The 14,779-nt window shown below is 35.7% G+C and overlaps 1 protein-coding gene across 1 annotated transcript in view; it reads left to right on the top strand.

The window, feature by feature from the left end:
• LOC128638201 (bile salt export pump-like) overlaps positions 1-14,779 on the top strand; it is a 192,392-nt gene that overhangs the window by 101,594 nt on the left and 76,019 nt on the right. The window contains exons 17-19 of the mRNA XM_053690063.1: positions 3,031-3,163; positions 3,462-3,626; positions 5,070-5,174. Of these exons, the coding sequence (XP_053546038.1) occupies positions 3,031-3,163; positions 3,462-3,626; positions 5,070-5,174 (403 nt within the window). The remainder of the gene's footprint in view (positions 1-3,030; positions 3,164-3,461; positions 3,627-5,069; positions 5,175-14,779) is intronic.

The following is a 14,779-nucleotide window of genomic DNA, read 5'->3' as shown; positions in this document are numbered from 1 at the left end:
ACATAAAACACACACCCTCACAGAGACATCCACAGAAAACACATACATACATACATACATACATACACACACACACACCCTCACAGAGACATCCACAGAAAACACAGACATACACACCCACCCTCACAGAGGCATCCAGAGAAAATGCACAAAGACAAACATACACACACCCTCAAAGGGACACCCACAGAAAAAGCTCAAAGACATATGCACACACCCTCACAGACATCCACAGAAAAATACACAAATACATACACACCCACCCTCACAGAGAGACCCACAGATAAAAAATGCATACACACTCCTAGAGAAACATACCAAAGTACAAATATATAAACACAGACACCCACAGAAACACTCACAGGAGGAAACATTTATGCACCTTGCATCCCCTAAATCAACAGTGTGTGACATGCATGATAAAAGAATTATAGAAATTAATAGATCACTTTTTAAAGAATCATATTTGTAAATGTGCAAACAAAAATAATTCTGTGAATTCAAAATTGTACATTAATGAGCTGGGTAGATGGCTAGATGAAGAAAAGTACCTTTAAAAGGTTGACATATGTTTGTTTTTTCCCCATTTTCCCCAACCAAGAGCACAACTTCAAATATAGTGTACAAATATTCCCAGCTGTCAGCTGTACTTATGGATTTTGAAAATGCTGTACTCTATATTGTCTTGGTGGGACAATAAGCTGTGGTACTCATACCATTAGATCTGGTTAAATGCAGGATTTAGGCTTGTTGATATGTATTTCAAAATTAAGTCAGCTGTAGTGTAAACTGAACAGTTTTAAGTTAACCTGTCTCATTTCAAACACTGAGCAATCTTAGTCTGAGAGTATAACATTTTATGCAGATGTAAAAATCTTAGATAAAATGCCTCCTTGCATCTGGAAAGTCCTTGCATAAAGGGGCAGTAAACTGGAATGTAATGCATCTACCATTTGTGTATTGAGGAGGAAACATTTCTGCATGGTTTTAAATATAGAATTTCTACAGCATTGTCAAATAATCATAAATACACTGCTGCTAAAAAAAATGTGTTTTTATGGACCCCTAGCCCCACCAAACAACTACTACCACACTGAAGTTACAATCCAAAATTGCACAAAGAAATAAAAAACATTTGCTAAGTAAGTACTACCTCCTCTGCAAATGAAAGTGATCTGCCGTCTGACTCAGGTACACACTGTACAAAGTGCCAAGTCTGTCTCACACTGTGCATAGTGGTTTAGTGCACACTAAGAAATCCTCTCAAATGATAATACTTTACTCCTTGTAATAACATTTCTCATGCTCAATTAGCACTCTGCTTTAGTACCCACTGGTGGCTGCCCAAATTTTTTTTTTAGTTCTTGCCTCATGGGGCCCCCCCTGGCTCATTGGGCCCCTGACAGGAGTCACCCCTGTCACCCCCTGATGGCGGCCCTGGTTAGGGTAAAAAAGCAGCGTTAAGAGGTCCTAACGCTGCTTTTTTATGCCCGCTGGTATTACGAGTCTTGAATGTTTAGGCCACCGACTCACCGCACACTTCTTTGGCCTTTACTGAGTTTTACGCTGCTTTTTTTGCAGGTGTTAGAATTTTTCTCAGCCGGCACTCCCCATTGATTCCTATGGGGAAATCGTGCACGAGCATGTACGACCAGCTCACCGCTGACTTAAGCAGCGCTGGTATTGGAGTGCGGTAATGAGCAAAATTTTGCTCAAAGCTCACTTCTTGTCTTTTAACGACGGGTTTGTAAAAACTCGTAATACCAGCGCTGCAGGTAAGTGAGCGGTGAGAGAAAACTGCACGTTAGCACCGCATAGCCTCTAACGCAAAACTCATAATCTAGCCGCATGTTCTGCCTCAAATTTCAAAAGTCAATTTTTCAGTGAGCTATAGGTTTGAGTTGTCCAATCAGCGCTCTACCCATATAGCACTTTTTTTGTAGCTACAGTATATCGCTGATTGGAGAACAATTCAAACTTTTAACTCACATAAAAACTGACTTTTAAAGTGGGCGGCAGATCACAGGGAATTTGAATGTTATATCTATATTAAAAAGTAAGTTATAGCACATCTTGATTACAATTGATGAATAAAACTCCATCTAAAATACCGCTAACCTTCTGGATCTGTTTTTATAAAGGGGAACGTTTACCATCACTTTAAATAATATTTATTTAATTAGTGCAAACAAATGTTTTTCCATTAATCTATCAAGCTAATTAAATAATGCAAGCTAAGGCCAACAAAATAATGATAAGGATTAATGGCTGGTTATCACATGACACTCTTTTATTCCATTTATAAATAAGAGTAGTAGAACCAATTTTGTCATATTCATTTGTCAGTTTACGTAGGTGACCATTTTTATTTTTTATTTGCGATATGACTAATTCAGCCCAGGGAGCAAATATATTTACAGGCCAAATTCCAGTTGCTTAGCTTAGCTTGCAAAATGGTCTATTTGGGAATATTTTACCACCCTGAGGAAAAAACAAGAACAATAATTTATCGATAAATATTTTCCAAACTTTTACTTTAAACCTATTTTATTGAGTTTTTTTAGGCAAAGCATTTTGACTGTTGAAATGATACATTGTTTTGTGTACAGTCCCCATTTAACATTTGAGTCCGTTGAATTAAATAACATAAAACACAGTGTAACAGAGATGTAAAAAGTTAGGATATTTAACCATCACTCACTCAGTGAGAAGTTGTCCGCACTCCTTTGCTGCATACGGGCAGCAGATCTATTTGTCTGCTGGTCCATATGAATCATTACACACCCCCATGAATGTCTAATGCCCGCCAGAGAATGGACAGTCAATCACCCAGAGCGAGCAAGGACTCTGTGATTTCTCTTCACCACCTTACGGGTAACCACTGCTTCTTACATTGTGGGAAGCTATCTCGCATGTGCAAACCTGCTTTGTACATAGAACCCAAAAAAACACATAAACAAATCATGTCTAGCCATAAAAAGGCCTTTGCAATCTTTGGTTTTGCATCCTTGTACATTTATGTTTCCTCAGGAATTCTTTACGTCTTCGTTCAAAATCACAACTTTCAAATATTTTTCCTGATGCTTTCTCTGGCACTGTAACCGGAGCACCTGCCATGTTAGCAAATGGAATAAGTGACACTGAAGACAATGATCTTCAAGAAGTCTCAATAAAGGTATTGTGTTTAGAACTCATATTTGTGGTTTATTTTAGTGTTTTAACATCCTTGATTACTAAAATTACCAGCTGTTTATACATAATCGTTCCTTCCTTGCCTATCCATTTTAACCAGAGGAGGTACATTTATTATGTCAATCATTTCATAAAATATTTTAGTGTAATTTCATAGTTTGCTTGTAAATTCTATTTATTTTAATTTGTAGATTTTTTTTTCTTAGATTAGGTTTATTCCCTTCTGACTTTTACATCCTTAAAACATATTCTCCTTTGGGTTTTGACAGGATGAGAAGAAACATAAAAGAAAGACAAAGAACAAGCCAGTTGTTAGAAGGATTCTGAAATATAATGCTCCTGAATGGCCTTATCTTGTACTTGGGTCTATCGGAGCTGCAGTAAATGGTTGTGTTACTCCACTCTATGCTGTTCTGTTCAGCCAGATCTTGGGGGTAAGACTTATAGACTGTAAAAATGTCCTCAATATAATAATAATAATAATAATAATTAGAGATGTTCATTCATGACATTCGGGCTGCTCTTAATACTTTTTACAATTTTCAGAGCTGGATTCTTGAGAAATTGCAACACACTTATATCTGGATTTCCACAATTCTTAGTGTGTTGCATTTTCAGAAGAACAAATCCGGCTCCAAAAGTCGCAGAATGTGGCTTGCAGCTGCCATCTTCAGTATTCAGATCAGCCCGAATGTCACGAATGCACATCCCTAATAATAATAAAAATAATAAGAAGAAGAATGATAATAATATTATAGTATAGATTTATTTGGTGTTTTTCTCCCTTTAGTATCTTAAACATTTGTTCAGTAGATTACTAAGGTGTGTTTTAAATATTTTTTACGTATAACTTTTTTTTATCATTTGCTGTACTCTTATTAAAGGGGCAGTCTACACCAGAATGTTTACTGTTTAAAAAGATAGATAATCCATTTATTACCCATTCCCCAGTTTTGCATAACCAACACTGTTATATAAATACACTTTTTACCTCTGTGATTACCTTGTATCTAAACCTCTGCAGACTGCTTCCTTATTTCAGTTCTTCAGCCAATTAGTGCTGACTCCTAGGTAACTCCATGTGCATGAGCACAATGTTACCTCTATGGCACACATGAACTAACGCCCTCTAATTGTGAAAAAATGTCAATGCATTCAGAAAAGAGGTGGCCTTTAAGGGCTAAGAAATTAGCATATGAACCTCCTATGTTTAACTTTCAACTAAGAATACAAAGACAACAAAGTAAATTTGATGATAAAAGTAAATGGGGAAAGTTGTTTAAAATAACATGCCCTATCTGAATCATGAAAGTTTATTTTTGACTAGATTGGTCCGTTCAACATATATTTTTTATTTACTTTTTCTTTGAAAAAGAATAAGAATTCAATCGTTATCAGCCATAGTTAATTTTACCTATAACCTTAGTCACTTCCTTATATAATATTTATTTATTTAATTTGTAGAAATACATGTATTTACATCTATCTATCAAGCTAATTTAATAATGCAAGCCAAGGCTAACAAAATACCGTAATAAGGATTCATGGCTGATTATCACATGACACTTTTATTCCATTTATAAATAAGAGTAGTAGAACCAATTTTGTCAAATTCATTTGTCAGTTTAGGTAGATGACCAGTTTATGTTTTTTGTTTTTTTTTATTTGGGACATGACTAATTCAGCCCAGGAAACAAATATATTTACAGGCCAGATTCCAGTTGCTTAGCTTAGCTTGCAAAATGGTTTATAGGACCATCTTGGGGAACAAACCTTCTTGTTCAATTACCAGCTTTTTGCTAATATGGCTTAAAAAATATGACAGTTGTGTAGTAGGAAACTAATTAACTTATGCTTTTTCTCAAAATTTGTATTAGACATTTTCTTTGCCAGACGTGGATGAGCAGAGGAGACAAATCAATGGGATTTGCCTTTTATTTGTTATCATTGCTGCTGTATCATTTGTAACACAATTCTTGCAGGTAACTATGCACTTTCAAAGTACTATATATTAAATGGGGTCCTGATTTTGTAACTGTTTTTAGAGAACTTTAACAAGATTGTTTAATAAAATACTCATTAAGATATTTATAAAATGATATTGAATTGTCCCCAAATACAAAGCATAAAGCATGCCCTCCCCTCATTGGACTAGATTCATGGAGGCTTATTAGGCTGTCGAGGGGTCTCATTGGTTAGGCAAGATCATGTTCAAAATTCATTGAGGCTATTTCACCTACTTTATAAATCCGATCACCATTGGACATTCCTGCTTTTACTATTGACGGTTGTGTTAAATGGATCAATACATGATATCTTGCACATCATACATGAACCTGCAAAAAATAATAATTACTACAATACTATAAAAATGTTTGCAACAGCTTCTGTAAATGTTTATAATTTTTAAATATTTATGTCTGTTCTGTTATGTTAGGTTATATCGCTGAATAGAACGGAATGTGCGTCTGCAATCTCACACATATGAAGCATAGGTTTACTGTGGGCATTAAAGGGTTTTCTGTAGCATTTTTGAGGTAAAAGTGGGTTTTTAAACATGCAGAGTTTAGAAATATGTGATGGTCCCTGTATCTTGTTAGGAACTCTTGTCTTGCTACTGCAACGCTGCTGAGATTGTCTCATTTGTTTTGCAATGTTTTAAAGGTGTTTTTGTGATACCTGTATCTATGACGATGGAATTTGTTTTAATCGACAGGAACTTAAGGGGACAGTGAATACCTTGAGATTTTTATATAAAATATTTTGCGTAAAGAAACAACTTTGCAATATATTTTCATAATTTATGTTAACTCATATCATGTAATGAAGCTCTGACAATTGAGGATTTTCAATTTTCCCAATAAAATGCACCCTGCTGACTTATCAAGGCTAACCCTGCTCTATATATTTCCCTAATAGGATTTTAATGATAAAAACTACAAAAAAAATCCATTTTATAACATTATGACTGTGTCTAGCCTTGTTGAGTGGAGATTGGCTCTGCAAAATAAGGCAAAGAGTGGGTAGAGTTTTGCTACTGAAGAACAATTGCATTATAAAATATACTTTTTTATCATTTGTTTTTAAAATATTTAGACTTAGCTGATTTGTTATTTTATAGCAACACAACAGAAATGTCCTGTAATTACAAGGTATTTACTGTCCCTTTAATGTAATGATTATAATAGAGCTAATCAAGCAACTCACTATGAGGGGAGGTTGCAAATCTCTTTGAATTCTGGGATTTTTGCTCGGTGCAATTGCAGTGAGTTTTTTCAGTGAGATATTATAGAGTTTTATTGAATTTAGAACAATTTCTTTAGAGTTTATCCATGCTTTATTAGATAAGGAAAAGCTGAGAGATGGATTTTTATGTCTGGTGGATGCTCATCATAATCTTGTTACTTTTAACAGACACGTGCAGTAAATTTAGACTGAACACAGCTAACTTGCAAAAAAACAAAAACTTACATATAAAAAAACTGGGTCCAGTTGCAAAATGTCCTAATTTTATCTATCATAAGACTAAGCAATTATTTATAGTTGACACTTCCATTTTTTACAGGATGCGACTAACAAAACATTGTTTTAGAACATAAAACATAAGATTAAAACATTATGAACATTAACCATTGTATCTACTTCAATAAACTTTCATTAACTTAAAGGGTCATGCAACCCATTTCTTTCCTACATGATTTACATAGAGACATTCAAAATGTATAAAAGTCAAATTCTATACTGTATAAATACAGATACACATCCTACAGTGAAATTTAAAGAGACAATATATATATATATATATATATATATATATATATATATATATATATATATATATATATATATCACACATTCATTATATGCCTTGAAAACTAAATGCATTTATGTTGACACTGTTTGGCAAAATGTTTAGCCACTGGTGTTTTTGGAATTTCTGCCTCAAGGGAAAGTAAGTGTTCCCTAATTCTTTCTTTCACCATTCTTGAGGTGAGACCTACATACTGGAAATGACAGATGTTACATGTAGTTAAGTAGATAACAAAAGTAGAATTGCAGTTGATATGTTTGTGTATCTTAAATTGAACACCTATTTGAATAGATACAAACTTGTCACCTACTCTAGCATAGCTACAGCATTTGCACGGTACTCCTCCACACTTATAGAAACCAGGCTTTAAAGTTAACCAATTCCTCCCATCATGCTCTCTGTTATTTTTACCTCCAAAATTCCTTCTCACAATATCTCCTCTTGTCTTTGCTCTACGTGGAATAAAATTACAATGTCCAGAAATACCTTGAAGGTCACCATCCCTATCTAGAATGGGTAATCTTTTTTTTAACTATTTATATAACAAAAATGCGGAACTTTATATTTATTACAAATCTGTAATCACTCCTTAAGTGCCTTGTCACTATAAATGTAAGTCAATACAAATATATATGTATTATAGTTCACTTAAAGAGCAGTGCGTAAGCATGAAAATACAATTTTTTTCTAGAAGGACATTACTCACTCGAGGGTGAGTGTGTCAAAAAAGTATGCTTCTATGCACTGATAATAGAAAGATAAATTCAAAAATGTATTTATGAAACAGTGTGTTTAAAAAATAACTTTTATTGGAAATAACATTAAAAGACAGCAACTAGTTAATACACTTTTGCTGCCCACAGTCATTAAAAACACTTCTCCTATTAGTTAGCTTGTATTAGTACTTGTATATGTTTAGGAATTAGGGTGTCCTGAAAACCAAACACAGTTCAGTTAATAATTGTGTTGTACTTTCTTAGTATATTTGCCTTATTTTATGGCTTGTATTGAAAGTGCAACTCTGAAGTTATATACTGAAATTTGCAGAGATAATACTCTGCACCTTATAAATTACTTCTGCATTTCAAATCATTATACAGCTTAATTCTAGCATTAGCTTTTAATCTGGTTGAAAAAAAATTCTTAGCATTTGTGTTTGGTATATATTGATGTTACCAATGTATTAACTGTTTGTAGGAGAGGTAACGATTGATCATTGGTATTCAGTAGGTTATTACAAAAAATGAAATACAACCCTTAGTTATTTAAAGATTTTCTATATCTTTATAGTATATTGTTATTGTCTCAATATTATATTGTGTTAATACCAAAGTGCAAAAAAGGCTGGGTCTGAACAATGAGAACTACAATCAATTTAAAAGAATTATATTAAAAAATTACACTTTATTTAAACAAAACATACATGGATCCATGTGACAAACAGACATTTTAAATATTAGTAAAAACAATGAAATGATAAAATCAATTAAACATTTAAATGGTGGGGTAATTAAAATCAAAAACACTGTCCTCTATCGATTGACTAGTGTGATGAGCAGAGATACAGTGGTGTCCCAACTGCTATCTGATGTATTGTTCTTAAATTGGGTTTGTGGTAGCCCCTAGCTTCAAGTTTGAAACTTCTTACAAATTGTGCTATCGAAAATAATGAGGTGTTTAAGTTGTATGCAACTATGTGTTTAATGAATATCGAGCCTAATTGTCGATGTGATTGGCAATTGGTTGTAAGTAAACTTTCAACAATCCTACAATTGAGTTGCAGCTGTGTGCAAATAGTGGTGTACAGCTAAGTGTGAAATATGTTTAAATTGTTTCTTAACTAAATATGTGAAACAATGTTGAACAATCCATTAAACTTAATCCAAAGTGGAAAGATATAAATAACGAAGTACAAATAAATAAATTACTGTGGAAAAATAAATATTAGCTAAAGTCCAAAATTGAAAAATAAAAAATAAATAATAAATGCAATCCAAATTGTATACAGTCCAAATAGAAACAGCTTCTGTGATAGTGGTATAATTAATCCAAACAAAAATGATCCAAACAAAAAAAAAACTTTGAGAAGGTGATAAACGTGAATGTCAATAATCCAAAACTTAATGTGGTTATCCAAATGTCAGTGCAGCAACAATCAATAAAAATCAAATAAAAATAAGTATAAAAAAATATAAAAAGGTGGAAAAAAAGGTAATTCAGTGACCACTGTGTGAAAGAAAACCAAATATGCAGAAAGTCAAAACCCTACATACAGTTCTTCCTAAGGTGTAATAGTCTCTTTGTGCTGAGAATTAAAATGTGCCTGCAACCACAGCAGGAGCGGAAGGGTTGTTTGGGGGTGTCTTGGTCTTCTCAGATGCCAGGCAATCCCAAATAGTACCTATAGTAACAAAAAAACACAATAGTGCAGAGGGTCTTTCCCAAATAAAATAAATGAAAATAAGCTCACCAGTCGACGCGTTTCGGTCTGTCCTAGACCTTTATCAAGACTGGAATGTGTAGTTTAAGATGTGTAGATCAGAAGTTACGGGAGAAATTTTTCCAATCAATTGTTGTTTGAAATGCACCTCAACTTATGTAATATATGTTCTCTCTTGTGTTTCATGTCATTTACAATACATAGGACTCACTACTAACGAGGTCAAAGTACGTATTAGAAATCACCTGTCCACTTTACAGGCAGGTGAAGCAACAACCCCACTTGTGCAACATTTTGCAAATCAACACCATAAGAGTATAAGTACCCTTAGATGGCAAGCTATAGAGAGAGTCTCTTGCTCCCCGAGAGGTGGAGACAGAGACAGGCTTTTGCAGAAGAGGGAGATGTATTGGATCTTTAAGTTTAAGACAAGGGTTCCCCTTGGGCTCAACTCTGAGTATGATCTCATTAATTTTTGGAAGTGATGTGATTTTGTTTATAGGCTACAAGCTCAGAATGTCGTATGCATCTCCCTCTTCTGTAACTCCTGTACCAGCTCATTCCTCTCCATTCATCATATAATTTCTTCTTCCTTTTTTATCTTGTACTATTTTATTGTATCATAACTACAGTAGGTTGACAGCCTCATTTATTATTGTAATTAGGTTTCCTGTTCTGAGGTTTAGACAGTACAATAATCTTCTTGCAAACATGATACATTGTATTTAAATTACTAAATGTACTTCTCTGTGGATACGATTTAGACTGTTTGCTTCTATAAATTTTGGGTGGTTGGATATGTTGGTAGTTGATATACTGTATATATATATATATATATATATATATATATATATATATATATATATATATATATATATATATATATATATATATATATATATCTGTGCAACTCAGTCCAAATGCTTATGATTGTTTTTGCATTTGTTCTCTGTTTCACCCCATTAATAGCCTTTTTTTCAGATTATTTATCTCTATATATTGCAAACATATCTTTAAGCGCTTATGTAAGCGTTCTCGCATGCTATGAGATAATGTGATATTGTATTGTTTTACTTTATATTGAATTCTATATTTATTTATTATTATTTTTTATCTTTATTTTTATTTTTCATATTTTTAGTTTTCAATTTTTTATTTTTCACTTTTTCATTTTTTTATTTTTTCATTTGTTTATTCATTCCACTGTGTTTTCATTATAAGTTATCCTGGTGATGTGTAAATATTAGGACTTTCTTTTCTCAAATCTCAATCTCAAAATGGCAACTAAATTTGCCCTCACTAGCATCATATTGCAGAGTTTGTTTTTAACAAATGATGTCTTCCTAAGCTTTTTTAAATTGGCTTGCAGGTGTAGAATCCATAGCTATGATTACGGCTTAAGGGCTGAAACATGTTAACGGATTCGCTGCAATGCTACTTGTTTAACTCGGTTGGTTTTATGAAATTTTTCAATAAACAGATCATACACCGTTCTCAGTAAATCTTCTTTCTTGTAGCTTATTATATATATATATAAAATATTTTTGATATATTTAGGACAGCAGTCCGTAAAAATACGGTGTTACTACACCTGTAGCTTAAATATTTTTTTATAAAAGCAGACTAACTAAATAGGGTGTTGCTACATCAGTAGCTTAAAAAATAAATAGACTGCCCTCTGGGCAGGTTTTTTTTTTTTTTTAAACTTTATTTTTGAAAATTTTTCCACAGAGAAACTTGAACAGCACCACACAGTTGTGCACAATATTTAACATAGTAAGACATGATGTAGGCAACAAAGTACGGTCTCGTCACCATAACAAAAACTGCTTAGAGTCCAAAAGTCTATTCTTGAACCATGTGGGGTGGCCAAGCTCTGTGTGTTAATATAACATTTAAATAAACAAAACAACAAATAAAACAATACAAAAACATAAACAGTGACAGATATTGATCATTGGTATTAGTTGGGTTGCATACCTTTGGGCATAACCAGGCGTATTAGGGGAGGGGGAGAGATGAACAGGGAGGCGTTGTTTGTACAACAATGAAGTTACTTATTAACACTGGTGTAAGGCTCTTCATATGATCCTTTTTGTTGTACCTGTTCAGATCCCTTATGCTGGATACTGGAGTATGCTCTCCGTAATCTATGAGGTAGTCGGGTGCGATACTATCAATAGTAAGGGAAACAATGTTAATACCATTTTATGTATGAATACTTGTATGCATATGCATCTGCGGATGGGTTTAGTCAGTGGCCCCAGGCCCAGTCATTCAGGCAGTTAGTCACTTGTTATTTCAGTCATGTTCTGTCAAGTATCTGTTTCAGGGCTCAGCGAGCACCATCGACCATGTAGGTTTTCGTTAAGCATGAATATAGTATTCTGAAAGGGGCGTAGGAGTCTTTCTCTTAAGTCTTTCGGTAAATATAACAAGTACGGTTCCCACTTGTTTATAAATAATTTTATTCTGGCATTGCGGTCCCCTTGTGCATCTACTTGTTCTACTAAAAGCTGTTGATACACTGCGTGAGTCAGTTTTTTGAAGGGGGGTTCCCTGTTTCTAGCCCAATATTGTAACATTAGTTTTCTGGCCATTAAGACAACTAGGTTAAAGAACTTTTGGCATCGAGAGGGTAAGTCAGTGTCTTGAAAGAAGAGTATGTTTGCTGCGGCCAAAGATATGTTAGTTTTGAGCATTGTTGACAACCAGAATTTAACTTTGCCCCAGTACCTTTGCAATTTGGGGCAATCCCAGACCAGGTGTATCAGGTCCGGTGTGGGAGCCATACACTTAGGACATGTATTAGATGCCTCTGGGACCCATTTCGCTCTAGTTTTAGGTGTGATATATGCCTGGTGCAGGAATTTCACTTGTGTTTCACGCAGGTTTGAAGACAGGGTGGCTGCTCTGACTGCTTGTATGCTATGGGTGATTTGTTCCTGCGTGACCTCAGGGATTCTTTGTCCTTGCCATTTAGTTACTATTTCCTGCAATGTCTGTGTCTCATTGTGTGCTACTATTTGCTTATAGATAGGTGTAATGGAGTGCGTTCCTTGAGTAGCCAGGTTGCAAAGTGCGGCTATCTTAGTTAACCCTGGCGAAGTTAGTCCTGCAGGTAGGATATTCTGTGCATAGTGCCTACTTTGAAAGTAGGTGAATCTGTGCGTGTTGGGGAGAGTGTATTGGGCTTGTAGGTCAGAGAAGGTGAGTACCTGATGTGTGGTAGGATTGAGTAATTGTGCCACCATCTTTAGTCCCTTGCGTTCCCACATTTTAAAAACTGCTGTAGTGTATCCTGGCATGAAATTGGGGTTGCCCTGTAGAGGCAGATATTTGCTGAATGTGAAGTCCATTCCCCATATTCTGCAGAGTTTAGCCCAGGCCCTCATCGGATCCCTGAATAGTATGCTGTGTTTTATATGCGGGGGGAGGGATGAGAGCTGTGTGTGTGGCAAGAAAGCTGGGTGTATTGGTGCTAGTAAGTCACCTTCTATGGGGGGACAAAAATAGTCTGATTGGGACAACCATCCCACCACAACCTTGATCAGGGATGCCCAGTTGTACCATCTAATATTGGGGAGGCTAAGCCCACCTGAGTGGATTGGCATTGCCAGTTGAAGTCTGTTTATCCTTGGTTTCCCTTGATTCCAGACAAACTTGCCAAATAGGGTAGTTAGACCATTGAGATCCCGCTTTGTCATTAGGAGAGGGAGCATCTGAAGGGGGTAAAGCAACTTTGGTAGGATAATCATTTTTAAAAGATGGATCCTACCCGTAGTAGACAGGGGTAGGTTTCTCCACCCCTTCATTTGATTGTGAATGAGGGTTATTGTATTTTCTATGTTGAGGTGGTATAGTTTGTTAGTGTTTATATGCAAGTGGATCCCTAGATATGTGAAGGTTCCTGTGGTCACTTTCAAGTCTGTGCCCTGTAATGGATTTTTTTGGGTGTTAAGCAGCCATGTTAATTCAGATTTATCCGTGTTGACTTTGTAGCCCATGAATTCCCCAAATTCGTGTAGCATGAGCAGCAGTTTGGGTACATTAGTGTGTGGGTTGGGGACATATAACAAAAGGTCGTCGGCATACAGAGATAAGTGCATTATCTGTTTATGGATTTTTAAGCCTTCACTGCATTGGCGAATATAACATGCCAATGGTTCTATCGCTAAGTTAAAAAGCAAAGGAGACAGGGGGCAGCCCTGCCTGGTTCCTCTCTCTAGAAGGAACGGTGAGGATAGTTGGCCATTAATGATTATAGAAGCTGAAGGTGACGTGTATAGTGTTTGGAGCACGGTAAGGAAATTCCCAGATATGCCAAACTTTTCCAAGGAGGTGTACAGGTGGTCCCACTCTATTCTATCGAATGCCTTCTCGGCATCGATGGCGAGAAGGCACACGTCAATGTTGGGTTTCTGTGTGTCCATGTAATGTGGGTTATTATAATGAGATATAACAGCTAGTGTCTTTCTGATGTTGATCACTGAGGTGCGGTGTTTGATGAAACCAGTCTGGTCAGGATGTATTATCTTCGGTAGTATGTTTGCTAATCTGTCTGCCAAGATTTTAGTGAACAGCTTGTAGTCGCTGTTGAGCAATGAGATCGGTCTGTATGAGGAGGGTTGTGTATGGTCTCTGAGTGGTTTCGGAAGTATGCAAATGTTAGCATCTGTAAACCTCGCATCTGGCGCGGCTTTCCCTGATAGGTAGGCAGAATATGTAGTGGCCAAGGTTGGGGCTATGTCTGTGCTAAGAATCTTATAATATTCAATTGGTAGAGAGTCTGGGCCTGCCGCTTTCCCTAGTTTGGAATTTCCAATAGCTCGTAACACCTCTTGTGTATGTATGGGAGAATTCAGGCTGTCTCTCTGAGTATCTGACAGCTGGGGTACTTTAATTTTTTGCCAAAACATATCCTTATCCACTTTCCTGATGTTTTGCCTGGTGTACAAGGATTTGTAATAAGATGTGAATACTTGCATTATATCTTTAGTGTCTGTTTTGCGATGGTCCCCTGACTTAATGGCTGTTATAATGGATTTGGGCGTGTGTAGTCTTACTAAGTTCGCCAGGAGTTTGCCAGCTGTGTTGCCATGGTGATAGAACCTGCCTTGCCTGTGCAAGTTAAATTTATGGTCTAGAATCTGTAAGTGCGTGTCTCTGTCTTTTTTAACCGTGTAGTATCTTTGGCGATTGGTCTCTGTAGGGCTTGCTAGGTAAGCATTGTATGCAGTAGTTAGATCTGAAAGGAGTTGTGTGGTAACCTTCTTTTGGGATCTAAAATGGTGGGCTGTATATGCTGTGATTTTGCCTCTGATGACCGCCTTAGA

Source organism: Bombina bombina, chromosome 1 (genome assembly GCF_027579735.1).
Source record: "Bombina bombina isolate aBomBom1 chromosome 1, aBomBom1.pri, whole genome shotgun sequence".
Lineage (NCBI taxonomy): Eukaryota > Metazoa > Chordata > Amphibia > Anura > Bombinatoridae > Bombina > Bombina bombina.
Note: the sequence above shows the minus strand (reverse complement) of the source record. Positions and strands in the feature narration are given on the sequence as shown.